This window comes from Podarcis raffonei, chromosome 13 (genome assembly GCF_027172205.1).
Source record: "Podarcis raffonei isolate rPodRaf1 chromosome 13, rPodRaf1.pri, whole genome shotgun sequence".
In the NCBI taxonomy this organism is placed as follows: Eukaryota; Metazoa; Chordata; class Lepidosauria; order Squamata; family Lacertidae; genus Podarcis; species Podarcis raffonei.
Genome location: NC_070614.1, coordinates 3,594,206 through 3,621,723, shown reverse-complemented (window position 1 = coordinate 3,621,723; position 27,518 = coordinate 3,594,206). Strand labels below are relative to the sequence as shown.

At 44.9% G+C, this 27,518-nt stretch overlaps 1 protein-coding gene across 2 annotated transcripts in view; it reads left to right on the top strand.

Annotated features, from left to right (window-relative positions):
- The first annotated feature begins 1,289 nt into the window (after positions 1 to 1,289).
- SLC9A3 (solute carrier family 9 member A3) overlaps positions 1,290 to 27,518 on the top strand; it is a 52,045-nt gene continuing 25,816 nt past the window's right edge. For both annotated transcript variants that reach the window (XM_053361493.1, XM_053361494.1), the window contains exons 1-2: positions 1,290 to 1,560; positions 26,621 to 26,923. In XM_053361493.1, the coding sequence (XP_053217468.1) occupies positions 1,353 to 1,560; positions 26,621 to 26,923 (511 nt within the window). In that variant the 5' untranslated portion in view covers positions 1,290 to 1,352. The remainder of the gene's footprint in view (positions 1,561 to 26,620; positions 26,924 to 27,518) is intronic.

Sequence of the window (27,518 nt, the reverse complement as noted above, 5' to 3'; positions counted from 1 at the left end):
GATTTTAAAAACATTGAAAAGAGAGGAGTAAAACCTGAGATGTAATACTAGTTCCTGAATGATATTAAGATAACTCCTTGGTTGCCCTGAGATGGCAGGAGCAAAGGCATGCTTCACTTCTGCCAGGAAATGTGCCATGCCTTGAGGCAGAAGTCCCTAACCTGCTGCCACCCAGCTGCTTGGGACCACAATACCCACCAGCCAGTGTCTTGCCTGGAGAAAGGCTGCCTTCAGGCAGAAGCGCACAAGCTACAAGGGTTGCCGTGAGTGCATTAACTAAAGAGATGTGCAAGTCTGAGAGAGCCAAACTTCCCTGGCCTGGGAAAATTCTTCACCTTTTTCTGACACGTGCTAAAGAAAGCACTATTTTGTTTTTTTACGTGTGGTGGGCTCCTTGCAGGTAGGGACCCTTCCGTTCCTCCTCCAAGACGTTGCAGGCATCTGACATGAGCCGGGGTAGGGAATCAAATCCTTGCAGTCGTCCCCACGCCAGAAGTCTGAACTAGGTGCGCAATTCAAACTTTATTGTGAAGCTTGCCGCAAGAATCGCTTATCTCGCAGCGTTAGTCCAATGCTGACTGCATGGTGGAGCTGGAGGCGGCCCCCTTGGAGCTTCAGGGCCACTTCCACAGCCCCCTTTGCTAAGCCGAGCAGGCTCTCCCTTCCTGCCGCCAGGGCTGTTCCCCCTCGAGCCTCTTCCACGCTCGCTCCCTTATCTCTCCGGGGAGCTCTTTGAACTCCCACGCCAAGTGGCCTGGCCGGGAAGGTGGGCGGGCGGGCGAGTCGCGCAAATGGGCTCGGCGTGCAGCTTTTCTCGGGCGCCCGGCTCGCGCTGCCTCCCCGGGATCGGGACCCCAGTCCAGCCAGCCCGGCCCTTCGCTGGCCAAAGGCGCCGGCTCCTTGGGAAGAAGGCGGGCACCGGGCTCGGCCGCGAGGAAGACGCAGAGCGGCGAGCAGCGCTGGCGGAAACCGGCGCGCGGGACGAGCGCGCTTCCGACGGTGGTTCGGTTTCCCTGCTGGGGGAACCGGAGCCAGGCTCCCGGGCTTCCCTCCCAGAGGAAGGAAGGGGCGAGCAGCGCTGCCGCCTGGCCAAGTGGATGGCTCGGGGCCCCACGGGGCAAGTCCGGCGCCTCGGGGCCGGGGAAGAGCCCTGGGCGGCGGGCTTGCCCGGCTTGGGGCACGCGGGCTCCGCCGAGGAGGCTCCTCCCCTCGGGGCGGGGGGGGGCACAGCATAAAGGCGGCGGCGGCGGCGTGGCCGATCCCTGCCGGCCGTGCGCGCTGGGGCAGACGCTGTGCGCTCGCCGCTCCTGCTGCCATCGCCGCCCGCCGCCCGGAAGGTCTCTGCCCCGCTGATGGGTCCGGCCAGGATGAGGCCGCGGCCGCCTTGGGGGCTTCTCCTGCTGGGCTTGCTGCTGCTGCTGCCCGCCGCCGCGGGGTCGGAAGAGGCGCCGCCGGAGCACACGAGCGAGGGCTTCCAGATCGTCACCTTCAAGTGGCATCACGTGCAGGCGCCCTACATCATCGTCCTGTGGATTTTCGTCGCCAGCGTGGCCAAGATTTGTGAGTGGGCCAGCCTCTTCCATGCCTTCTCTCCCCCCCCCTCCACTCCTTTTGTGCTCCGCCTTGGCGAATGGGTGCCTCAGGCATGAGGGCTGACTGTTCTCCAGCTGAATTGGTGCTCCTTAACTTTCTGAATAGTTTTTTCTCCATCGCTGGAGAATCTGGAAGATATAATTCTGCCACTGCCCGGATTTGCTCCGCAGGGCGTCTTGCTTTTCTCTCCAGTGCCCACAGCGCGCGCCTGGAAGAGCGGCTGGGCAGATCGGTGCTGCTCCTTGGCCGGCTTGCCAGCTTCACATCCCCCAGACCAGAGATGCTTCAGGCTCCTGCCATGTTCCATATCTGTAGCTGTTTTGCAATGAATGAAAAGTGCTCTTTCTGCTCCGTGAAGCATCTTTGGCCGACCCCACTAGGCACTAAAGGGCCTTGCTCTCCTGTAAAAGGTGGGGAAGAAAGAGCGCAATGTGGCAGTTTGAGAGAAGGAGAGGCGGACCGTGCAGCTGTAGTGGGCTTTGTAAAAGGAGCTCAGGCAGTAGGAGAGAGGAGGAGGAGGAAGAGAGCAAGCTTTTTGCCTATAGAAGGTTTACCCCCGCCCGGTCGCACCCGCCCAGCACCAGCCGAAAGGATCCAGTGCAGCTGGACTGAAAACGTCCCTGCCTGAAAACACCAGCAAGACCAGTGACCAGACAACATTGGGCTAGATGGACCAGTGGTCTGACCTGGCTGCTCCATGCAAGCGGGTGTTGGTGATGGCCCAGGACATGGCCCTGGGGCCAGAGGCAGGGGGGAACGCACCCCTGGTGGGGCTTATGAATGAAATTGCTGGTAATTTGCTGCCCTTTACTTGTACTCCAAAATAACTGCCAGAGACAGGCCACTTCACTCTGCTGATGTCAAGCTGGCCTTTTGCACTGCAAATAATAATAATAATTTATTAAATTTTTATACAGCCCTTCATCCACAGATCTCAGGGCTGTTGACAACATAGAAATACAATATAGAAGCATCAAATACGTGATAATAGCAAGAACAAAAAACAAATCAATTACCCCCTCCCCAAAACACATTTAAAAGAGGTATAAGATGACACAAATAATTGTGTCAATGGGGGTTATGTAGGAAAACTTCAGTGTCTCATGCCTCTGGGCGCATTGCTCAGGTTTCTTTTTAAGCCTAGCAGTTAGGATTTCCCTGTGAGTAGAATTATTAACATCTGAGCAGTTTGTAATGATGTTCCCTGGATTATAAAATTCCACATTTAATTGTGATGCTTTGCTGCAGTGGTGTTAGGGTTTCATAAGTACCGGCTGCAGACTAGCTGCTTTGCATGGGCTGCTTCTTCCCACCTGGCTAGGACCACCAGCTCCCTCTGCATTTTCCATGTGAATATGGAAGACCAATTTGCATTTTATTTTTCAGTCAAGGGACAAAAAAGGTAGCCAGGTTTCAATGGCACACATGTCTAGTGCGGGTGTGTTTAATGACCAAGGATTCCTGCAATAAGCACAAGTAGGGGCTGATTCAATGTGCATATTTTGCCTCATACTTTTTGTGCTTGATTTTGAAGTGTGAATTGGCCCTGGGGTTTGGGAAGTTGGTGAAATATAACATGGGCAGACGGCTGCATTTCTTGACCTCTATTACAACAACTTAGAGTGTCCTGCTGGGACCTGGGAAACCAGGGTTTAAATCCCCCACTTGGCCATGGAGCTCACTGGGTGACCTTGGGCCAGTCACTCAGCCTAACTCAGCACCTTTGAACTCCTTGGAGAAAAAAGTGGGATACAGATAGCTCAGTCAGTAGAGCGCGAGACTCTTAAACTCAAGGTCATGGGTTCAAGCCCCATGTTGGGCAAAAAGATTCCTGCATTGCAGTAGGTTGGACTAGATGACCCTCGTGGTTCCTTCCAACTTTACAATTCTATGATTCTATGAAATATAGCAAGGAAAATGAATGAATGAATGAATGAATGAATGAATGAATGCATAGCATAATAAAAACACCTAGTATTTTCCACATGTCTTATGAGCAATAACCCTTCAAGATGGATCAGCATTACTCTTCCTTAGATGGGAGTGGGGAAAGGCTGAGCCTATAGTCACCAAGAAAGTTAATGGCAGAGCTGAGATTTGAGCCAGGTATTCCTATCTTCTAATTCCTATTCCAAACCAAAGCACTACACCAGTTCATGGTATTGGTAGCCAAAGAGACAACAGGGTTTATATACGTTTTTTAAAACATCAGATTAGTAAGGACAGACAAAAAAAATAATGAGGCAAACTATTACTCTCAGCACGTGAGTATGGAGTTTGTTTGGTGTGCATTTGTGTGTGGGAAAGAGAGAAGGTAGAAGGGAAGATCCTTTAATTGTGCATGCTGACTGTATCCCCTTGCATATTTTATTGAGCAATGAATACACCTTTAAAGAGCCCTGGAGATGTAATACATTTGTTTTCAACGGATAATGTGTTGCTGACAAATTCTGTACCAAGTTTTCACTCTGGTGCTGGTTATCCTGTGAAATACAGAAAATTGCAGCTGGGATCTTAGGCTTCCTGAGGGAGTGCCCCACTTTCCTGAACCTCCCTTTAACTTTCTGTCAATTGGCTTCGCCACAGCCTTGCTGGTGTTTCTCACAGGAAGCGCTTAGCATGCAGTGGGCAAACGGATGCCCCTAAAAACCCACCATGGACATGTTTGGCTTACCTCTGAGTGTTCAGAAATGCAACACTGCCCTTCACTCTTTATGCATTTGTTGTGGGAAACACCAGAACAACTTCAGTGTAGCTGTGGCAGACACAACATGGGAAGTGGCTCCAAGGGATGGGTCTTGTGTGAAATTAGACATCATGCAGGAGCTGTAGGGCAGGGTCCCGCCATGTCCTTCCCACCCTCTTGTATGTTAGGCACTGGGGACTGAATCTTTTGCAGAGCAGGGGCAGTGAGGAAGGGAGGCTGTTCTCCATGATACCACTCTTTTCTGATCTCCCACCAAAACTTCTGTTTGCTCTGCAGGGGGGAAATCCAGGCAACATTCATTTGAATATTCTTGGTCTTCTGTTATTGATATTGCCTTACAGCCTCATGTTGAATAGGATCTTCCAAATATGCAATGAATTTCATTTTGGTTTTATTTTCTGGAATGGGTAGCTGAATGTGCTTGTCCAGGTTAGGGATTGAAATGGTGTAGTTTCAGGTCTGGTTTTTGCATTATAGGATAACAATAGAAAGAAATAGCCTCTTCTTTGTGATTCTATAGTTTGTAAGCCTTTCCAACACTGCTGTTGGTTAGAAATGTGATACAGTTTCTGTGCCCTGAGTAGCTGCTGAACTGCTCTTGATCTTACACACAGGGTAAGTTGCTTGATGAAATAATTTGGCTATGATAATGATGATGTAGTAGTAGTAGCAGCAGCAGCAGCAGCAGCAGCAACAGCAACAGCAGCTCCTCCTTCTATAGATAGATAGATAGATAGATAGATAGGAGGTCAGTTTGATCAGCCCTTTGGACAGAAATGAGCATGTAGGAGTTGGGAGCAGCAGTATCTGTTGCTCATGACTCTCAACAGTGCCAGTAGAAGAATATTTCCAAGCTTTGGAAATTTTTGCCCGTTGTGTTCTATTTGCCTGCAAACCTAAAATGCTTCCTTGGGAGCAAGTCCCATGGAACTCAGTAGGACATACTTCCAAATAATAACGTGTAGGATAGCTCTGTGAATCTGGGACTTAAAAGTTTGCAACTTTAGCTGGACAGCACACACAGGATCCAAGTACAGTACAGGCTGCATGCAGTTGTGTGTAATTTTTTCTATACCTTTTAGAAGAAAGGCAGCTGTAGGAGAACGGCAGTGATGGGTTGTTGGGTAGGAGCAGATTCTTCTGGCCTGCTCAAAATTCAAAGAACCATAGAATTGCAGAATTGGAAGGGACCTTGAGGGTCATTTGGTCCAGCCCTCTGCAATGCATAAATCTCAACTAAAGCATCCATGGCAGATGGCCATCCAACCTCTACATAAAAATCTCCAATTTAATTATTCGAATATTTGATTTCTATACCACTTAGTAAATTTAAAAAATCTCTTAAGTGGTGTACAAAAAAACTGGAACAACAACAGATAACTTAAAATATTACAAAAATACACAGTTACATATAGAAATGTGACTTTAGTACAAAGTTAGTAACCTACATAAACCAATATCAAATCAATTTCTTTCTGACACACCCTCTCAGGCTTATTGCTATGAGAAGGGTGTCAGGAAACAAAACAGCAGACTACAACAACTGTAGTCTGTTGTTCTTGGCTTACTTTTTATTGTCAGGTCCAAGGTGGATGGCCTTCCTCAGGCCAGGGGCAGATTTAGGGCAGCTGAGGAAGGTGCCTTCTCAAAGCCAGGTAAGCATGGGGAGGGAGAAACATGCTAGGAGGAAGGCACGCTTGGCAAATCCACACCGTGATCAGCTCCTGCCCGGAAACCAATGTCCCCACTGTGCAAGGATGCGTGGATCCAGAATTGGCCTCCACAGTCACTTACGGACTCATTGTTAAAACTGTGTTTATGGAAGACAATCTTACTTGGCTACGAGGGATCGCCAAAGAAAGATAGAAGAAAGAAAAGAGTCCTTTCTCCTTCCCAAAGCTGGGCAAGTGCTTACCAGGCTTTGGGAAGGAGGTAGGAGGGTTCTAGGACTCTGCCAGAGCCTCGTGCCTCCTTCTCCAAGCAGGGAGGTCATCAGATGGCCTTGCACAGGGTTCAGCCTCTCTCTCTTTTTTTAAATTAATATTTATTAAAGTTTTAAAGGTTACAGAAGAAAAAACAAAAAACACCATTTTAAACAAAAACAATACAACACATCACAATAAAGAAAAAACAAGAATGAGAAAAAGAAAGAAAAAACACAAAAAATAAAATCCATTAAAAAAGCAAAAAAAAAAAAAGGAATACAGCGCATCTTCCCATAACTTATCTTTCATTAGCTTATTTCCTTGACCTCCTCACACCTCCCTTTTTTGTATTCTAGTTCAATTATCTGTTTCAGCAAATCCTTTCCATCTTTTCAAATTTTTGTCCTGTAATTTATATTAATATAATGTATCTTTACTTTCCCTCCTTTCACCAATTAACAGTCAGTTTTTCCCAAATCCTTTATAACATTTCTGCTAAAGCCACATAACATCATTCCAACATCCTTCTAACATTCATTAATTTTGCAATGTTTCTGTAAATAGTCTTTAAATTTCTTCCAATCTTCCTCCACCAACTCTTCTCCCTGGTCTCGGATTCTGCCAGTCATTTCCGCCAGTTCCATGTAGTCCATCACCTTCATCTGCCATTCTTCCCGGGTGGGTAGATCTTGTGTCTTCCGCACAGGGTTCAGCCTCTCAGGCTGCCCACAGCTGTGACCCATTCAGCTGCACTCTCCACACCCAGCTCCAGGTGTAGCAGACTTGTTGAGTTTCCCAGGAGGTCCAAAGGATGAGGAAAGGGTCTCCCTTTGCACACAACTTCTTCTTCACCCTCTGTCTTCTCCTCCTCTTCTAGCTGTTTCCTGGTCCATAGCAGGGCTTGCATTTTTGGACAGGCTCAAGGTGAAAAATGCTTCCTCAGGCTGCCCACAGCTGAGTCCCACTCAGCTACACTCCAGGGAAGGAGAGTCCACCACCTTCTGAGGGGGCCCATTCCTCTGTCAAACAGCTCTTACTGTCAGAAAGTTCTTCCTGGTGTTTAGTCAGAATCTCCTTTTTTAAACTTGAAATTGCTCACCAATTGCTGCTTTGCAGTCCTCTAGAGAAAAGCTTTTGAGTGGAAAAAGGACTGGTGTGCAAAGATACATGCATAATATATTTTGTCCCTAAATCTTTATTTACTAGCAGAGGTAAGGAAGAGAAAATATACATGCGTATTCTACCTAGTTTGGCTCTTCACTTCCAGTGTTCTGGCAATGAGTGGTACACATTTAGGCATTTGTCCCCCCCCCCTGAATTTGACTACATATATTCAACAAATTAAATAAAATTGAAGATATTTGACCAGCGCTACCAACACCTGTGACAGCTGTAGCATGCTTGCAGTACAATCCTATTCATGCTTATTTGCAAGAAAATGCCAATTATTATAATGTGACTTGTTCCCTGTGCCTAGGATTGCAACCTTCTTCTTCTGATTTAAAATAGGTAATTGATTAACAAAATCCATACTGTGCAGCAAACTATTACACTCGTGCGCACTGTGTAGCTTCAGGCATGCTCCTTTGTGTTGGGTTTTGTGGACGCCCAATTAAAACAAGGGTTTTTCCATCATTGGAGAAGGCACAGGTATGGATTTCACGTGGTTTGCTATCTTATCAATGAAGAATATGGCTGCGATTTGTGTTGCTGCACCAGGTATCTTTTAAATCTGCACTTTGGCTATAATAAGAATAAAGTAAGTAAATATATTAGCCTGGAATTTCTAGAAGCCTGGACTTGCCAAGTGAGTGCTTCCAGTCTTAGGGCTTATGCAAACAATGCTTGTGTTGAATTTCCTTACTGTAAATGGATGCCTGTGATCACATTTAGTTTCCATCTGACTAATTTAATGCATTCAGAAGACCTGTTAGGTTGTATCCTCCCCTCCTTTGTCCCCACCTCCTCCTAGTCACGCACATGCAAGGGCACAACTAAGCTTTTCTAGATGCAAGTCTTAATTATTTACAGTAAGAAATGAGATCCCAGAGCAGCACAGCTCTACATGGTTCACATTACAGCCCATAGATAATGTGGCAGCTGTTCACAGCAGCACTTTGTATACAGTGCATTTACATAAGGAATCCAGGTGTGCCTCAACATAAGCAGCATTTGCGCAAGTCTCAGTGGACCCCTCTTGGTGCTTAAAGTAAACACAAATCCTTTCAATTATGCCAGCTTATGGTTGCTGGAACACAAATTTTGTTTTATTTTGCTCATCTTTCTTATTATATATATTATGCAGAAACACACAATCCATTGAACTCTGGAAGTTAAAAAAGAAGAAGATAAATCATAGGTACTAATATGCTGCCCATATAGGTTATTATGAATGTTAGATCATATATTTTAAGGGTGATGGAATCCGAAACCAAAAGTTCATTCCATCAAAGAACCCAGCTATTCTAGAATAACCCTATGCCCTTGGACATAGGTGTTTTGAAACAAAAGGAGCAATCCATCGAAAACAAATACACTGTTAGCAATCTGTGGCCCATGGCCAAATATCAAAAGCCCTTTGCAAGCAAACAGTTCAGCCCTGTGACAAGAGTGATCTGTTCCTTGCCCAGCAGCCCAGTGGGCAGAGAGGAAGGGAGAGTTGAGAAAGAGAGAGAGAAAGAGAAGAGGAAGGAGCAGCAGCAGAAAAATGGAGATAAATGGCATCCAGGACCTGGTGTGAGATGTAAGCTTAGTTGAGCCAGGTGGGAGCAGTGATCAAAGTGCTGTTAAATAAAGTATACAGTGGTACCTCTGGATACGGATGGGATCCGTTCCGGAGCCCCGTTCGCATCCAGAAGCATGATGTCATTTTGACCATCTGCGCATGCACGAGCAGCGAAACCCAGAAGTAGCACGTTCCATTACTTCTGCGTTGCCGCGAAAGTGCTCAACCTGAAGCACATTTAACCCGAGTTATGACTGTACCTGTAAATAACCAATTGTGAAGGAAATCCACCACAGTCACAGCTGATTTCAAAAGAGTAAATTTCCTCAGATTGAGGGGCTTGGTTAAAAAGCCAGTTGAGAAGCCAAGAAGGTCAAATCACTCAGAATTGCTTGGGAATTGTTTAAAGACAGAAAATTGGAAACACAACTTGAATATATATACCTGGCAACTAAATTTTTATATTATTGTTTTAGGGTAATTTAAATGTCACAATGCCAGTAATATCGTTTGAATTCTGTTTTATCAGGTTGCTTCTCTCTAGCATTTTTGTCTTATCTTGCTATGGCTGTATGCTAATGCAATAAAGGTTTGTTGTTGTTGTATACCTCAGAGCAGGAAAGGTACCATGAAGGCCAAGAGCAAACTGGCGTGGTTAATGAGCGGAGTCAAAGAAGCTTTTAGAGGCAAGAAGGCTTCCTTCAAAAAAAGGAACTCTTGTCCAAATGAAGATAACAAAAAGGAACACAAACTTTAGCAAAAAAGTGCAAGCAGACAGTAAGTAAGGAATACTAAAAATTAATTTGAGGAACACATTAAGACCAGCAACAATAAGTTCTTAGTATGTCCAGGAAGGCAGTTGGACCCTTGGATGATAAGGGAGTCAAAGGAGGATAAGGAGATTGGGGAGAAGCTGAATGAATTCTTTAGATCTGTTTTCACACCAGAGGATATAGGGCAAATCCCAGTGCCTGAACTAAGCTTTGCAAGAGGCATGTCTGGGAAACTAAGACGGAGAGCAGTGACAAGAGGTGAATTTTTAGGTATAATGGACAAAATAAAAATTGACAAATTGCTGGGTCTGGATTGCATCCTCTTGAGAGTTCTCAAAGAACTCAAATGTAAAATTGCTGATCTTCTAACAGCAATAACAAAAAGTAACTTGCCCAATATAACACTTTGTTTTAAGGGATGCAGTAGGCATCATGGAAATTACAGGCCAGTTAGCTTGACATCTGTCCCTGGAAAATTGGTAGAAAATATTTTTAAAGATAAAGTAACCAAGCATATAGAAGAACAAGTCTTTCTGAAGCAGAACCAGCATGGCTTCTGTAAGGGAAATTCTTGTCTCATAAACCTATTCGAATTCTTTGAGAGTGTCAGCAAGCACATAGATAGAGGGTATCTGGTTAACCGAGCACTCATCCAAACTTCCTTTTGTGCCACGTTTCTAGGTACAGGTTTGTGCTTTAAAGCTCCATTTCCAAGTGGTGGTTTGGTTTTTTGTTCTGATTCAGTGTTAGAGTGGATTCTCCAAATGGAGAGAAATACAGTGGTACCTCGGGTTACAGACACTTCAGGTTACAGACTCCGCTAACCCAGAAATAGTACCTCGGGTTAAGAACTTTGCTTCAGGATGAGAACAGAAATCATGTGGCGGTGGCTCAGCAGCAGCGGGAGGCCCCATTAGCTAAAGTGGTGCTTCAGGTTAAGAACAGTTTCAGGTTAAGAACGGACCTCCAGAATGTATTAAGTTCTTAACCCAAGGTACCACTGTAGAAAGTAGAGCCCACGAAGGATCAGTACAGTGGTACCTCAGGTTACATATGCTTCAGGTTACATACACTTCAGGTTACAGACTCTGCTAACCCAGAAATAGTACCTCGGGTTAAGAACTTTGCTTCAGGATGAGAACAGAAATCGTGCTCCGGCGGCGCGGCAGCAGCAGGAGGCCCCATTAGCTAAAGTGGTGCTTCAGGTTAAGAACAGTTTCAGGTTAAGAACGGACCTCCGGAACGAATTAAGTACTTAACCTGAGGTACCACTGTATTGGGACCTGTGCTTTTTAACTTGTTCATAAACCATCTAGAGTTAGGGTGAGTAGTAAGGTAGCCATGTTTGCTGATGATACTAAATTGTTCAGGATTATTAAAGAGATAGCAAAATGTCCACCACCACTACTACTAAAATAATAATTTTATTGTTTATACCCCCCCCATCTGGCGGGGTTTTCCCAGCCACTTTGGATGGCTTGCAGCACATACAAATTGAGTGAATGAGCAGTAAAATGGCAAATGCAATTCAATGTAAACAAGTGTAAAGTGATGTACGTTGGAGCAAAAAGGGACCCCTGACTGTTAGGTCCAGTTGCAGACGACTCTGGGGTTGCGGGGCTCATCTCGCTTTATTGGCCGAGGGAGCCGGCATACAGCTTCCGGGTCATGTGGCCAGCAGGACTAAGCCGCTTCTGGCGAACCAGAGCAGTGCACGGAAACGCCGTTCACCTTCCCGCTGGAGTGGTACCTATTTATCTACTTGCACTACGTGCTTTCGAACTGCTAGGTTGGCAGGAGCTGGGACCGAGCAACGGGAGCTCACTCCGTCGCGAGGATTCGAACTGCCGACCTTCTGATCGGCAAGTCCTAGGCTCTGTGGTTTAACCCACAGCGCAGCAGCCGTGAAAAGGGAATTTTCATGGGATCATTGGGAAAGGAATTGAAAACAAAACTGCCCATATCTTAACAATATTATACAAATTTATGGTGTGATTGCATTTGGAATACTGTGTACAGTTCTGGTTGCCTCACCTCAAAAAAGGATATTGTAGAGTTGAGAAAGGTTCAGAAAAGGAAAACCAAAATTGTCAGGGGGGTGGAACAACTCACTTATGAGGAAAGGTTGCAGTGTTTGGGATTTTTTAGTTTGGAGAAAAGGCAAGAAAGAGGTAACATGATAGAAGGTTGTAAAATTATGCATGGCGTGGAGAAAGGGGATAGAGAGAAGTTCTCTCTGTGTGTCTTAACTCTTGAACTCATTCAGTTAAACTTGAGTGTTAGGAGATGGATAAAAGAATCTGCTTCTTCCAAGAGAGCGTAGTTAAACTGTGGAACACACAGGCGGCAGTGATGATCACCAACTTGGATGGCTTAAAAAAGGATTAGACCAATTCATGGAGGAGAGGACTATCAAAGGCGACCAGCCATGATGGCTATGTTCTGTCTCCATGCCTTGGGATACCAGTTTCTGGAAACTACAGGAGGGGAGAGTTGTTCTTGGATTCGAATCCTGCTTGCAGGTTTCCCACAGGCCTCTGGTTGGCCACTGTGAGAACAGGATGCTGGGCTAGATGGGTTATTGGCCTGATCCAGCAGGATGTTCTTATCTCCCCCACATTTGCCTCTGGCTATTCCCAGCAATGGCTACACCTCCCCACTGGACCGGGGCTCTCAAAGGAGAAAAGGTTGCGCATTCCTGCTGTAAGCTCTGCAAACTGTCAGTGCAAGCAAAAAAGGCTGGTGACCCCTGCCCTATAGCATGTTCAGAAGTGGGCTGAGGCTGCAGTTCAGTCATAGTGTCCCTCCCAGGGCCTGTATTTCGTTACGGACCATCTCAGTGATCCCTGAGAACATAGTTTGAAAATCATTGTGGTAAGCAGGTATTTTCTCGTCCTTTGGACAAGGACTACAGGCTTTATGCACATTGAACATAGCCTGGGGATGTGGCGACTTCTTCCCTCTCCTTGCTATGGTATTTGGATGAATGTTGTGAGGTGCTATGGCCTCTGCTGTGGTCACCAAGAATATAGTGCAAGGTGTTTTGTGGGCTGCCTGATCCTTATGGCTGTCATCTCCAAATGCTATAGCACTTTTCAGTCTGTAGAGGTGGGTTTTGTTGGCAAGCAGACTGCATTTCTCTCAAGATCTAGGTCACCTGGGCATCTAGAAACTTGATCCTAGTACCAGAAGTATTTTTCAGCTGAAGTCTTAGTCTTAATTTTTCAGTACTTCCGGGTAGTGGCATGATTTTATTTTTTTAAAAAAAGGTGGTCAATGCCCTTGTTTTCCCCTAGTCTACAATACATGAATTTTACTTCATTCATAGCTGTTGTTTTCTCAAGGACAGAAGAATGCCTGTTTTCACACCTTGATTTGTTTTGTACCGTGCTAAAATGTAATTAGGTGAAAAGCTATAGCTTCCCTTCTTGTTTCTTTTCTTTTTCTGAATCTGAACTATTCCTTCTGAGCGTATCAAAGCCAAGATAAATGATTTTCAGTTCCTTGGTCTTTTCTTCAAAAGACAATGTTCTGCTTAGCTCAATCACTTAGCACAGGCTCTTAAATTCACACTTGCGTGAATAATTTTGGGGGGGAGCAGAGTAACAAAGTCACTCAGATTTTCCTGCCAAAAAATTTGTCAAATGGGCGTGGCAAGATGGGAATGAAGGCTGATGGGAAATAAGCCAATCTGGCCATTTTAGGCATGAAAGTGAGTGAGAGAAATACTAGTTGCATAGAAGTAAAAGATAATCAATATGGTAACTAACCCTTACCCTTGATACAGATCCTAGTTTCACTAACCTACAGATAAACATGCTTCCTTCAGCATGTCATAGATGCAGATTCCATTTTGGAAGGAAACAGAAAGAGTTTACCCAGGCTAGATGAAGACAAAGGCTGGTTACAGAGGAGCCATGTTTCAATGCCATGCTCCATTGTTTAGTGTTTTCAAGTATGGGAACTGATCCCCCAGTACTTTTCCTCCACTTCTTGCTTTCTCTGCACCTGTCAGCATTGCAAAATAAGGCACCTTTTCATTTTCAGTGCAGTTCACCATTAAATTTTGGGAGGTGGTGAGCAAGCACTTTCCCTTGCCTATACTCCTTCTGCCTTGCACTTTCCAACTCTGCAAACCTCCATTGCAGCTTCTTTCCCGCCCAGTCTCATTGGGCCCGGAGAAGCAGGCAACAGAAAAAAGTATGCAATATGCATTTGATAGTGAGGCTTTGGGGAGGAAAGTTCTGAGAGCAGAGGGGACACAGCAACCACACTTAGAAGGATACAATTTATGTCATTCTTTGCTTTTCTTAGTGGAAACCTATCATTTCCTCTGTTGCCAGTGCTCAGGTGTGAATGCTGTTGCCTATGCAGCTAAAACAGCACCATTCAGGTACCAGAGAAGCTTATCAGCAGGACGGGGGAAGCCCCAAGATTTATACAGGAACAACAAATCTTTAGGTGGGGGGATATTAAGGAGGGGAATCCCCCCCCATAAAAAACAGCCCAACGAGAACAGAGCTCAGTCACCACAGAACACGGAGAGGCAGTACAGTATTGGGAAACTAGAAAACCAGTCAATAGGAGGAATGGAACAGAGTATTGCAGAGGTGAGCTTAGCTGGCCGGCTGTAAAAGTGAACAGGGTATTCCATGGTGCAGTACATGTATTTTGTTGCAGGTCCCAGTTTTAGTTATGTAAAAGGGTTGGCATGGCAACCTAAAGTTTTCATTGGGTCTACTTTGTGTATCAGCTCTACAGTGGCAAAAAGAAATCCTCATCATCAGCTGCTTTAAATCTTTATGATTGCAGGTGGGGCTCTCCCTACGACAAAACTCTGAAATATGTGGCAGTGCAGCTGGTTGGCTTCTGCCCAGGCCCTAGGGAATAGAATAGCTTCCAGGAAGACAGGAGCTGGACCTCCTGGACAGAGAATATAAGGGGCAAACCTCCAGATACAGCATAGCTCCACCATGATTCTAGGAAACAGCTGCCCATTTTTGTGAAAAGAAGCGACAGTTTTTTACGCTTGCCTATGTTATATCATTGCTTGGTTCACATGGGTAGATTTGTATTCAGCCCAAAGTTGAGCACTTTAGTCCTATTAATTTTAGTAGGAGAGAGGTTAGCTTTTGCTGGGCATTACCTGTGTACATTGGGGACTTTGTAGGACAGGAACACCCTACATAGAAAGAAGAGTTTTAATTTAATTTGATTTCTTTTATTATTCATGGCTCAGACCCAAAACATTGTGTATATCGGGGTAGTCAACCTTTTCATACCTACCGCCCACTAATGCATCTTTCTTGATGGTAAAAGTTCCCTACTGCCCACCAGCGCTCGGTGGAAGGAGGATTCAGCTTGTGTTGTGGAACCCCCTACCGCCCACCTAGAATCCTGAAACGCCCACTAGTGGGCCGTAGGGACCAGGTTGACAACCCGTGGTATATATGGTAAATGGCATTTTTAAGGCTCAGTGATAGGCCACAAACTTTGTTTGCACACTGAAGATCTTAGGTTCACAATTAGGTAGTAGGTGGCATGAAAGACACACACACAACTTCTCTGCCACTGAGCCCCTGCCTACGGGGTTAGAAGAGCAAAGTGTTAGTGAGCCGCTGTCTGGGCAGCTTCTGATGTTCCATATTTAAGGACACTTTCATGATTCACCAGACCTACAGTCCATAATCTCTGTGGCTTTCTCTTTCCCGTAACCACTAGTAACTAGATAGCTGGAGAATTAACTGCTAGAAATCCAGCTCTGGTCAGTTCTGCTGGGTTCTTCCCTCTCACCTCTTCACTGTGGAAGCAAAACACAAGCTGATAGCTCTCCCAAATCGCTTACTCACAAGTAGTTGCATTAGCTGTCCTAAAACCAAGTGCTTTGACCCCTTAATCTCTGTGCACTTCCTTTAGTGTACTTTGTCAAGCTAATCTTCTTCAGTTCTTAAATGTGTACATTGGTAAGTGCTAAGTACACACTTTTGCAGATACCTGGCTGCCACCTTCTTTCCACCCCCAACAACAAAAGAAGAAAAATGCTGTAGGTGCTTTCCGTCAGGTGAATTCTAAGTAATGGTGACTGTTTAACTTGCAGCTCTTCCTGTTATTGTCTTCACAAGAGATTCCTTGCCCTTGCCTGCAAGACAATGAAGAAGGCACCAGAGTAAAGTTAATAAATTACTTCATGAGAGTAATATGGAAAAATGGATGTACAAGAATATTCTCAATTAGAGACCTTTAGAAATACTTTCTAAAGAAATATTTTCTAAATGGAGTACAATGGGAACTATTAAATCCAGCAGCACATTTATATGTTCAGCTGGTATTTTGTGTTCAGAAAGGAGTACAGTGGTGCCTCTAGTTATGAACTTAATTTGTTCCGGAGGTCTGTTTTTAACCTGAAACTGTTCTTAAATAGAGGCGTGCTTTCGCTAATGGGGCCTCTTGCTGCCACTGCGCCGTTGGCACATGAATTCCGTTCTCATCCTGGGGCAAAGTTCTCAACTCAAGGTAACTCTTCAAGGTTAGCGGAGTTTGTAACCTGAAGCATTTGTAACCTGAGGCGTTTGTAATGCGAGGTACCACAGTACCACACTCTGGAGTCCTAATACGGTCCACTGTGAAACTCCTCTGTGAAAATCCCATTCCTCATAACCCTTGATCATCTTGATCTCTGCACACGTTACATCTTGTCAACATCCTTCTGAAACTGTGGCTCCCAGAACTGGACACCGTATTCCAGGTGTGGTGTGACCAAGGCAGAATAGAGTGGTACTCTTACTTCCCTTGATCTGGACACTGTACTTCTGTTGATGCAGCCTAGAATAGCACCACACTGTTAAGCTTGTGGTCCACCAAGACCCCAAGATCCTTTTCACATATACTACTAGTAAGCCAGGTATCCCCCATCTTATATTTGCCTAAGCACTAAACCTTACATTTGTCCCTATTGAAATTCATTTTGTTAGCTTGGGCCCAGTTCTCCAATCTGTTAAGGTCATTTTGAATTCTGATTCTGTCTTCTGCGACATTAGCTACCCCTTCCAGTTTTGTGTCATCTGCAAATTTGATGAACATCTCCTCAATTCCTTCATCCAAGTCATTTATGAAGATGTTGAACAACAACAGGCCCAGGACAGAACCCTGCAGCATCAGACTTTTCCCCAGGATAATGATGATGATGATATTATTATTATTATTATTATTATTATTATTATTATTATTATTCATACATACATACCCCACCCATCTGGCTGGGTTTCCTCGGCCACCCTGGGCAGCTCCCAACAGAATATTAAAAACACAATAAAACATCAAACATTAAAAACTTCCCTAAATAGGGCTGCCTTCAGATGTCTTCTAAAAGTCCGATAGTTGTTTATTTCCTTGACATCCGATGGGAGGGCGTTGCACAGGGCAGGCACCACTACCAAGAAGGCCCTCCTCCTGGTTCCCTGTAATCTCGCTTCTTGCAGTGAGGGAACCGCCAGAAGGCCCTTGGAGCTGGACCTCAGTGTTCAAGCTGAACAATGTCTAGGAACCATTAATGAGGACTCTTTGGGTTTGGTCAGTCAACCAACTACAAATCCACCTAACAGTTACATTCGTACCTTGGAAGTCAAACAGCCTAGTTCTCAAATGTTTTGGCTCCCTGATGATCGAAACTCGGAAGTGACTGTTCTGGTTTTCGAATGTTCTTTTGGAAGCCAAATACCTGATGGGGCTTCTGTGGCTTCCAATTGGTTGCAAGAGCTTCCTGCAGCCAATCACAAGCTGTGCTTTGGTTTTTGACCATTTTGGAAGTAAAACGGACTTCCATAACTGATTCCATTTGACTGTACTTTGTTCAGCCCACATTTACCAGCTTCCTCACAATTGTATCATTGGAGACTTTGTCAAAAACCTTACTGAAATCAATAAACACTGTGTCCAGATACCACCTGAGTACTGGTGAACAATCTGGGAGAAAACCTTTGTTCTGTGATGGCAAACTGTGGAGTAAAGCAGCTGACAACCGCTCTTTTAGGATTTACCTCACACTCCTCTTTCTTCTGGCCAGTGTATTTAAAAGGGGGGTAGAATGAAGGTTGTCTGCATGTGTGACACAGAAAAATATTTTTGTGAGGCTGTCATTACTTCAGACTCTTTTGTGCCTCTTTACACTATGTGTTTCCCGTCTCCTACATAACATGGCTTTAACATTTTTTTTAAAAAAATCACAAACTATTTAGCTTGGTTCAGTTTTAAAACCACATTTTCATTTGAAGGGCAATCTTAACAGGGAATTAAGTGAATAACTTATTCAACCTTGACTTAATGTTCTTGAATGCCATTTTGCTTTGTGCTGCAACCTCAGCTGATGTCATTTTATGAACACCTGAGGCAACCCTTTTTATTTCCATTTTTTTTCTGCTAATACCACTTAGTGTTATTGCTGACCTTTTACCATTGGTTAACAATAAGATGTAATAAAACTAAATGTTCTTTCTAGCCTGTGGTGCTACACTTGAACTATGTCACATACATACCCTGGCCCTAAATATGTTTACTGAGAAATAAGCCTCATTTGAGTCTGGAATGACTTACTACCTAATGTTTATGTTTCTGATTTCAGCCACAATGTTACTTGACATTTTCCTTGAAAAACCAGCGAAACCTTGGCTCTAGATTTAGTTTAGAACTTAGTTTAGTTTAGTTTAGTTTAGAACTGTCCTGCTGGGACAACAAAATGGTCCATCTAAAGTCCAGGCATAAAGCTCAGAAGCCAGGTGAGATGGAGATGGCCACCCTCTAACTCGGGGGTGAGGAACCTTTTTGCCACATGTAGTGGCGAGAGGGTGGTCAGCAGCTTAATGTGGCTGGACATGCGGAGGACTCTCTCCTCATGTGCCCTTATCTGCACTGCATCACCCCACCTCCTCACAAGCTTGCCTTCATGGGTGCACATGCACACTCATCCATTCACACTCATGGTGCATGGTGAATGCTAATCCTTTCACCAAGTCCACCCAACAGCTCTTTGGAGAGTGCACAGAAGTGCACCTTCTTCCACAGCATGCTTCCTCCAGTTTGCCAAGCAGCTGTCTGAAGGGCTGGGGAGAGGGTGATGCCATCCACACATGCCCTGTCCATCATGTAAATTTAGTAGCAGGAGAATTTGGCAGCCGGGAGGTAGGGGTGGGCAGGCCATGCTGAATACCCATAGGCAACAGGTTGCCCACATGTGTAACTCATAGCTGTCAACTTTTCCCTTTTCTTGCGAGGAATCCTATTCGGAATAAGGGAATTTCCCTTAAAAAAGGGGAAACGTTGACAGCTATGGTGTCACTACCTCTGAACATAAAAATAGCCTGTTGGATCAGACCAACAGATCATCTGGTCCAGCGTGCTGTTCTCACAGTGGCCAACCAGATTCCTATGGGAGCAGAACATGAGCACATGAACATTTCTCCTCTCCAGTGGTTTCCAGCCACTTATATTCAGAAGCATTGCTGACTTCAACTTTGGAGGTTGCGCATTGATAGCCCTTTCCTCCTCTCATTTAGGTGACAGTTTTTAACAGAAAAGGCATCAGGGAGTAACTCACTCGCTGACTTGCATAAAGGGTCAATAATGACCAAACAAAACATGCATACGAAACATAGAGGGTTCCTTTGCTTCAGTCTAGAATAGCAAAATCACAGTATGACAACATAGGAGAACAAGATTATTATGGAAATGGCAAAGGGAAGGTGAATCTTGACAGCCTGTGGAAAAAAATTTCTCTTCTAAAAAGTACTGAGATAAAAAGGAGACATATTCTCGTTTGTTAACTTGACTTTTAGTCACTCCTACCTGGTTGAGATAATGAATTACCATAATCTCTCACACTGTTATGAGATACATTTCTTTAGTTTGAGAGGAATAGTTGATTAATTCTAACTACAGCCACACAAACACCCAACGCATCAGAGGAGATGGAGGCATAGCTGAGTTCAGCACTGTCCTGTTCTCTGCCCACGTTTGTAGACTGGGCCTCCTCAGTCAGGCATGGTTGGCTGGGAAGAGGAGAGACACCAAAGGGTGGCTTCTAAAATGCAGACACACACACACACGTGGGAAGAGCAACTGGATGTGGAGGCTACCAGTTTGTGGTGAATGTATGTCCAGAAGACAGGCTAGGAAGTAGGATGCACCTTTCCTAGTTCTGGTGGGAATTCTGGAGGTTTGGAGCGGGGGGAGGGGCGCAGCTCTGGGGTCAGGCAGGAAAACAGGGAAGAAAAGTCAAGCAAGAGCAGGCCCTGGAAATGGCTTCTTGAGTCTCTCCTCCAGCTAGCAAGGGTGGTGGTGGGCTTTTGAAGCAGCTGCAGCAAACGGGGACCTCTACTTCTGTAGGATCCAGAGAAGTGAGGCACTGAGAGAAAAACAGGTGAGTCAGACCCCCTGGGTTGTGGCTAACATGCGTGATAAAGCATAAGTGCTTTTAAAGGTAAAGGTAAAGGGACCCCTGACAGTTAAGGCCAGTCGCGAACGACTCTGGGGTTGTGCGCTCATCTCATTCTATAGGCCGAAGGAGTCGGCGTTTGTCCGCAGACAGCTTCTGGGTCATGTGGCCAGCATGACTAAGCCGCTTCTGACGAACCAGAGCAGCGCATGGAAACGCCGTTTACCTTCGTGCCGGAGCGGTACCTATTTTTCTACTTGCACTTTGATGTGCTTTCAAACTGCTAGGTGGGCAGGAGCTGGGACTGAAAAATGGGAGCGCACCCCGTCGTGGGCATTCGAACTGCTGACCTTTTGATCAGCAAGCCCTAGGCTCAGTGGTTTAGACCACAGCACCATCTTAGGTGGAGTGATATTCAACTTTCCCCATAAACAAAAGGTTCAAAGGATCAGGGAGGTGTCATTTAGCATAGCTCTGTACCCCTGGGGTCAGGTTGACATGGATCCTCTCCCTGATAGAATTTTCTTTTGTTGGGACAGGTGGTGGTACCTGCTCTCTTCAGCTAGTTTGATGAGATCAGCAGTTGAACAATGGGCTCCTCTCCCGAGGGCCACTCTCTTGCAATTATTTCTTCAATTGCATTGATTGGATTGTGAAAGGTCCCCATATTCTGTGCATATGACTTGGGATGTCACCTCCCCATAGGTAACCAGTTTAACTCATTGGGCTACATTTTCCATCATGCCTTCTGCAACCCCTTTAAAAAGTGAAGCCAAGTTTTAAAATCATATAGGCAATTTTGGAGTGAAGTGTCTTCCAAGTTCATAAGCTAGTAGCCAGCCTGCCAACACCCACCCTGGTCATTTCCTATAGTTAGAAGGAAGTAGCAAGGCTTGCAACAATCAAGGAATATGCATTTGCTTAACCGGTATGTTATTAAAGCCACAGTCAATATGCAAAGAGTAGAAGTAACAGGGCTTGTCCTGGTTTTAAAGAAGCCAATGTAATAGAACGTATTGAAGCTTTTCGCCAACTCTAAACTTATCTGCTTAGTCATAGAAAATGGAACATGGGAAAGTTAGAAGAAATTGGTATGTATGGCTTTCTATGGCTCTGCATGTCAGGCTTTAACCCATGTTTCCTTGACTTGACTACAGCACTCTTCTCAAGATCAATGTAAAAATGTACCTCATTTCATGGATTGCAAAATCCAGGTCTAGAATGGTCTTTCAATTTGCTCTGGTCCCCCCCCCCCCTCAAAACTGACCACAAGGTTTTCAATAGGTCTGTTTCCAAATTCCATTGACATTTGACTTCTGAAGTCAGGTGTGCACATGACCTCATAACTTAATGAGGAACATTGACCTGGTGATCCTAAAATAGCGTCCACCTTTTAAATTGCTAATGTAAGTTTGCTAATTTGTTGACCCACAAAGAACAGTGACCTAAATTGTGATTTTAATGAGCTCATTGCAATGGTGTATACAGGTTCTGTGGTGATCATTAAGCGTGTAGCAACTAATAAACCTTCCAGAGAGCAAACCTAGTGCTAACCAGCTGTGTTTTTTTAAAGATTATATCTAACTTGGGAGACCTTTTCAGCACTTGCTGAGATTAGGGAAGGCAGACAGGGGGTTCTTTGAGTTTTGTTTTTTAGCTCTTACGATACTGAGCCATATGCCTCAATAATTAGGGCACTGCAAGTATATTGATTCCTTGATTGTTTACTAATACGTTTTACCAGGGCTGGACCAAGACATTTTGGCACCTGAGGTGAATTGCAAAATAGCCTCTCCCCCTCCCCACCAGGGAGGAAGGGGTGAGTGAAAATCTAGATCAGAAACCAGGAAGGAATAAAGATCTATTGTCAGGATCTGCTTCCCCTGTGGAAAATGCTGCCTGAGGGAGTCGCCTCACTTTGCCTCAAGGGTGGGCTGACCCTTTCACATCTTTCCCTGGTTTATTGCAGTGTGGTTTCTGGAAAGAACTTATTTATTCTTTGCTATAATAGTCTATATGTGCAAAGAGAATAATGAATAGTATTTGGAAGCACCCCACTTATTGTCTATCATAAAGGTAAAGGGACCCCTGACCATTAGGTCCAGTCATGGCCGACTCTGGGGTTGCGGCGCTCATCTCGCTTTTTTGGCCAAGGAAGCCGATGTACAGCTTCCGGGTCATGTGGCCAGCATGAATAAGCCGCTTCTGGTGAACCAGAGCAGCGCACGGAAACACCGTTTACCTTCCCGCCGGAGCGGTACCTATTTACCTACTTGCCCTTCGTGCTTTCGAACTGCAAGGTTGGCAGGAGCAGGGACCGAGCAATGGGAGCTCACCCCATTGTGGGGATTTGAACTGCCAACCTTCTGATCGGCAAGTCCTAGGCTCTGTGGTTTAACCCACAGCGCCACCCACGTCCCTTATTATCGTCTATCATAGCATCCATCTATTTCTTTCTTTCAAACTCTAAAAGCTTTTGAAGCAGGAGTTTTATTTCGTCAGGGTCCTAATAGAGAGGTATCTTGCCCCATGAACAGGACTCAGATATTGCTGGGTGAGATCCCATGGACAGTAATACTAAAAGGAAAGGGAGTTCATGATGGCTGGGAGTTTGTTAAGAGGGAGATAGTAAAAGCACAACTTCAGGCAATACCAATGAGACGGAAACATGGAAGGTACCTAAAGAAGCCAGGGTGGCTATCTAAAGAACTTTTAACTGAGTTAAGATTAAAAAAGGATGTGTACAAAAAATGGAAAAGGGGGGAAACCACCAAAGAGGAATTCAAACAAATAGCCAGCACGTGTAGACACAAAGTCAGAAAAGCTAAAGCACAGAATGAACTCAGGCTTGCTAGAGAGGTTAAAAGCAACAAAAAAGGCTTTTATGGGTATGTTCGTAGCAAAAGGAAGAACAAAGAAACAGTGGGGTCACTCAGAGGAGAAGATGGTGAAATGCAAACAGGGGACACAGAAAGGGCTGAACTCCTCAATGCCTTCTTTGCCTCAGTCTTCTCCGATAAAGAAAACAATGCCCAACCTGAAGAATTTGGAGCAAATGATTCAGCAGAGGAAACACAGCCCAGAATAACTAAGGAGATAGTACAAGAATACTTGGCTAGTCTAGATGTATTCAAGTCTCCAGGGCCAGATGAACTGCATCCAAGAGTATTAAGAGAACTGGCAGATGTGATTTCAGAACCACTGGCAGTCATCTTTGAGAATTCCTGGAGAACAGGCGAAGTCCCGGCAGACTGGAGGAGGGCAAATGTTGTCCCTATTTTCAAAAAGGGGAAAAGAGAGGACCCAAATAATTACCGCCCAGTCAGTCTGACATCAATACCAGGGAAGATTCTGGAGCAGATCATTAAGCAAACAGTCTGTGAGCACCTAGAAAGGAATGCTGTGATCACCAATAGTCAGCATAGATTTCTGAAAAATAAGTCATGTCAGACTAACCTGATCTCGTTTTTTGACAGAATTACAAGCCTGGTAGATGAAGGGAACGCAGTGGATGTAGCCTACCTTGATTTCAGCAAGGCATTTGACAAGGTGCCCCATGATAGTCTTGTAAAGAAGCTGGTAAAATGTGGTCTTGACTATGCTACCACTCAGTGGATTTGTAACTGGCTGACTGACCGAACCCAAAGGGTGCTCATCAATGGTTCCTCTTCATCCTGGAGAAGAGTGACTAGTGGGGTGCCACAGGGTTCTGTCTTGGGCCCGGTCTTATTCAACATCTTTATCAACGACTTGGATGATGGACTCAAGGGCATCCTGATCAAATTTGCAGATGACACCAAACTGGGAGGGGTGGCTAACACCCCAGAGGACAGGATCACACTTCAAAACGACCTTGACAGATTAGAGAACTGGGCCAAAACAAACCAGATGAATTTTAACAGGGAGAAATGTAAAGTATTGCACTTGGGCAAAAAAAATGAGAGGCACAAATACAAGATGGGTGACACCTGGCTTGAGAGCACTACATGTGAAAAGGATCTAGGAGTCTTGGTTGACCACAAACTTGACATGAGCCAACAGTGTGACGCGGCAGCTAAAAAAGCCAATGCAATTCTGGGCTGCATCAATAGGAGTATAGCATCTAGATCAAGGGAAGTAATAGTGCCACTGTATTCTGCTCTGGTCAGACCTCACCTGGAGTACTGTGTCCAGTTCTGGGCACCACAGTTCAAGAAGGACACTGACAAACTGGAACGTGTCCAGAGGAGGGCAACCAAAATGGTCAAAGGCCTGGAAACGACGCCTTATGAGGAACGGCTAAGGGAGCTGGGCATGTTTAGCCTGGAGAAGAGGAGGTTAAGGGGTGATATGATAGCCATGTTCAAATATATAAAAGGATGTCACATAGAGGAGGGAGAAAGGTTGTTTTCTGCTGCTCCAGAGAAGCGGACACGGAGCAATGGATCCAAACTACAAGAAAGAAGATTCCACCTAAACGTTAGGAAGAACTTCCTGACAGTAAGAGCTGTTCGACAGTGGAATTTTCTGCCAAGGAGTGTGGTGGAGTCTCCTTCTTTGGAGGTCTTTAAGCAAAGGCTTGACAACCATATGTCAGGAGTGCTCTGATGGTGTTTCCTGCTTGGCAGGGTGTTGGACTCGATGGCCCTTGTGGTCTCTTCCAACTCTATGATTCTATGATTCTATGAATTTTTTAAAAACAATTACCAAGCATAAAGTGTTGCCTTCCAGGACAAAATACATGTACTCGTATTTTATAGTTCTATTCATTTAACTTTTGAAATATTTTTCAAGCTGTGAGTCACTATAAATCACGTGGCAAAGCAGAGTATATAATTGTTAGAATATGGAAAAATAATAAGGGCAAGTGGGGAACCACAATAATTAATGGTGTTGTGGAGGATGCAGACAGATGCCTAGAAAGCATTGGCTAGAAATGTAGTTGAACTGTGTGTTACATATTGATTCCTAGGCTGTAGATTTGGACACATCTGTGGCACCAAACCATACACTTGGATTGCTTGGGTGATGGCTATGAAGAGTTGGGACAGAGTAGCTCAGTGCGTTGATTTTAGGATGTGAGACTTGAAGGAATGCTCTCAATGTGAATCCCAAAGAAACTGAGAAGAAGTTATAAGAAAATGGATCTTAGTTCTTGCATACCGGAATAATACATTTCAAGACACTCTTCACTCCTGCACTGTATTAACTGATACAAGTGACCTACTTTCTACGAATAAATATTAATTGGAGGAGGAGAGAAAATCGACATTAGCAATGTTACAAGTGAGATCTGCAACAAACTGTTGCACTGTAACCCCCCTCCTAAAAGCAGTGCTCCTGCTCATGGTTGAAGCTGACCCAGAAACTCCAGCGGGTGCAGAATGCTGCAGCGAGGCTCCTCACGGGGTCTCTGCCATGGGGGCATATTCACCCAGTGCTTTTCCAGCTGCACTGGCTCCCAGTGGAGTACAGGGTCAGATTTAAGGTGCTGCTTTTGACCTTTAAAGCCCTTCACGGCCTAGGACCCTCGTACCTACGGGACCACCTCTCCCGGTATGCCCTACGGAGAGCCTCAAGGTCCATAAATAGCAACACCCTAGTGGTCCCGGGCCCTAAGGAAGTTAGATTGGCTTCAACCAGAGCCAGGGCCTTTTCAACTCTGGCTCTGGTCTGGTGGAACGCTCTGCCTCATGAGACCAGGGCCCTGTGGGATCTGATTTCTTTCCGCAGGGCCTGTAAGACAGAGTTGTTCCGCCTGGCCTTTGGCTTGGAGCCAATTTGATTCCCTCCCTCCCTCCCTCTCTTTCTTTTTTCTTTTCCTTCTCCTCCTGCGATGAGGCTACATTTTAATATTTTAATGTTCCATTATTTTAATGTTGTTTTTTATTTTTGTTTTTAAGTTGTAATCATTCATCTTGTTTTTATTATTGCTTGTAAGCCGCTCTGAGCCCGGCCTTGACTGGGGAGGGCGGGGTATAAATAAAAAATTATTATTATTATTATTATTATTATTATTATTATTAAGCCAGTCATTTCCTCCAAACAGGGCACTGCATTCTCCCCAGCCCTGTGCCTGGGGAATCTTTGATGTATAACATTAAGGGCAGAGCAATTCACAGGGGTTGGGGCTGGGTAGTCTAAGGTGGAGGAACCACCAAATCCAAAATTGTGTTAATCTGTCTATCTATTTTCAAACCCTTCCCATTGGTCAAGATGGGAAGTAAAATCAGCAGGTGAGCTCCCTATTCTGAGTGAGTGTGTACCCAAAGCCTCCTCTGCAAAATTCATTTTACAGTTCTTTTTTCCATTATAAACAGCCTTTTAGCCATTATTGGAGCAGAGATCTGTGGAGAAGGAGAAGGTGCAAGATGTCTTGCCCCATGATATACCCACATGATATTTCATACTTTTATGCACCCAGCATACCATTATTTAATATTTCTTCTTGCATTTGCCTTCTGACTCTCATCCATGTTGTTTTCTTGACAGTTTTCCACCTGTCCCATAAAGTCACCAGTGTGGTTCCAGAAAGTGTCTTGCTCATTGCGCTGGGCATTATCCTGGGAGGCATTGTGTTTGCAGCAGATCATATTGCCTCCTTCACCCTTACGCCAGACGTCTTTTTCTTCTACCTGCTGCCACCCATCGTCTTAGATGCAGGATACTTCATGCCAAACCGACTCTTCTTTGGCAACCTGGGCACCATCCTCCTGTATGCTGTCATCGGGACCATCTGGAATACTGTCACCACAGGCCTTTCGCTCTACGGGGTCTTTCTCACAGGAATAATGGGTAAGGCGTGGGTAATCATTATTTCATTATTAGCTATTGGCTCATGTTTGTTGGGTTGTCCTGGGATGAGTAACTGTGGAGCTTTTGTCACATGAACCGCTCCAAGCCATGAACTTGGTACAAACCTACTTTGCGGCGGTAGCAGCACCACAGCTGATAATTCATTACATATATTTATTGTTATATTTTTATCCTGCCCTTCTTCCAAAGAGATCAGAGCAGTCTCTGTGGTTATTCCCTTCCAGCTACATTCTCACTGCAGACCCTGTGCATTCGGTTAAGTTAGGATGATATGCATGGTGAACTAGCAGCTTCTGAGAAAACTATGATCTTTGCATTTAAAGAAGATTGCCCATCTCAGGTTTCTCATCAAGATCCGGTTGCGTAAGTTTCGAAGCCAGATTAGGCCTGTGTTTGGTTTACCCTTTCCTCTGAAGTTCCAGTAAAGATAGGCTGCCATCTTGGTAGCATTTAGGATTGGCAAGCCTCTTGATGTTTGTGTTAGGGCTCAGTTTACAATAGGTGTAGTTTTGAAATCAACTATAAAGGATTGCTTTTGCTTTCTTTTGTGTGCAGTCGGGACAGTCGCTTTTTA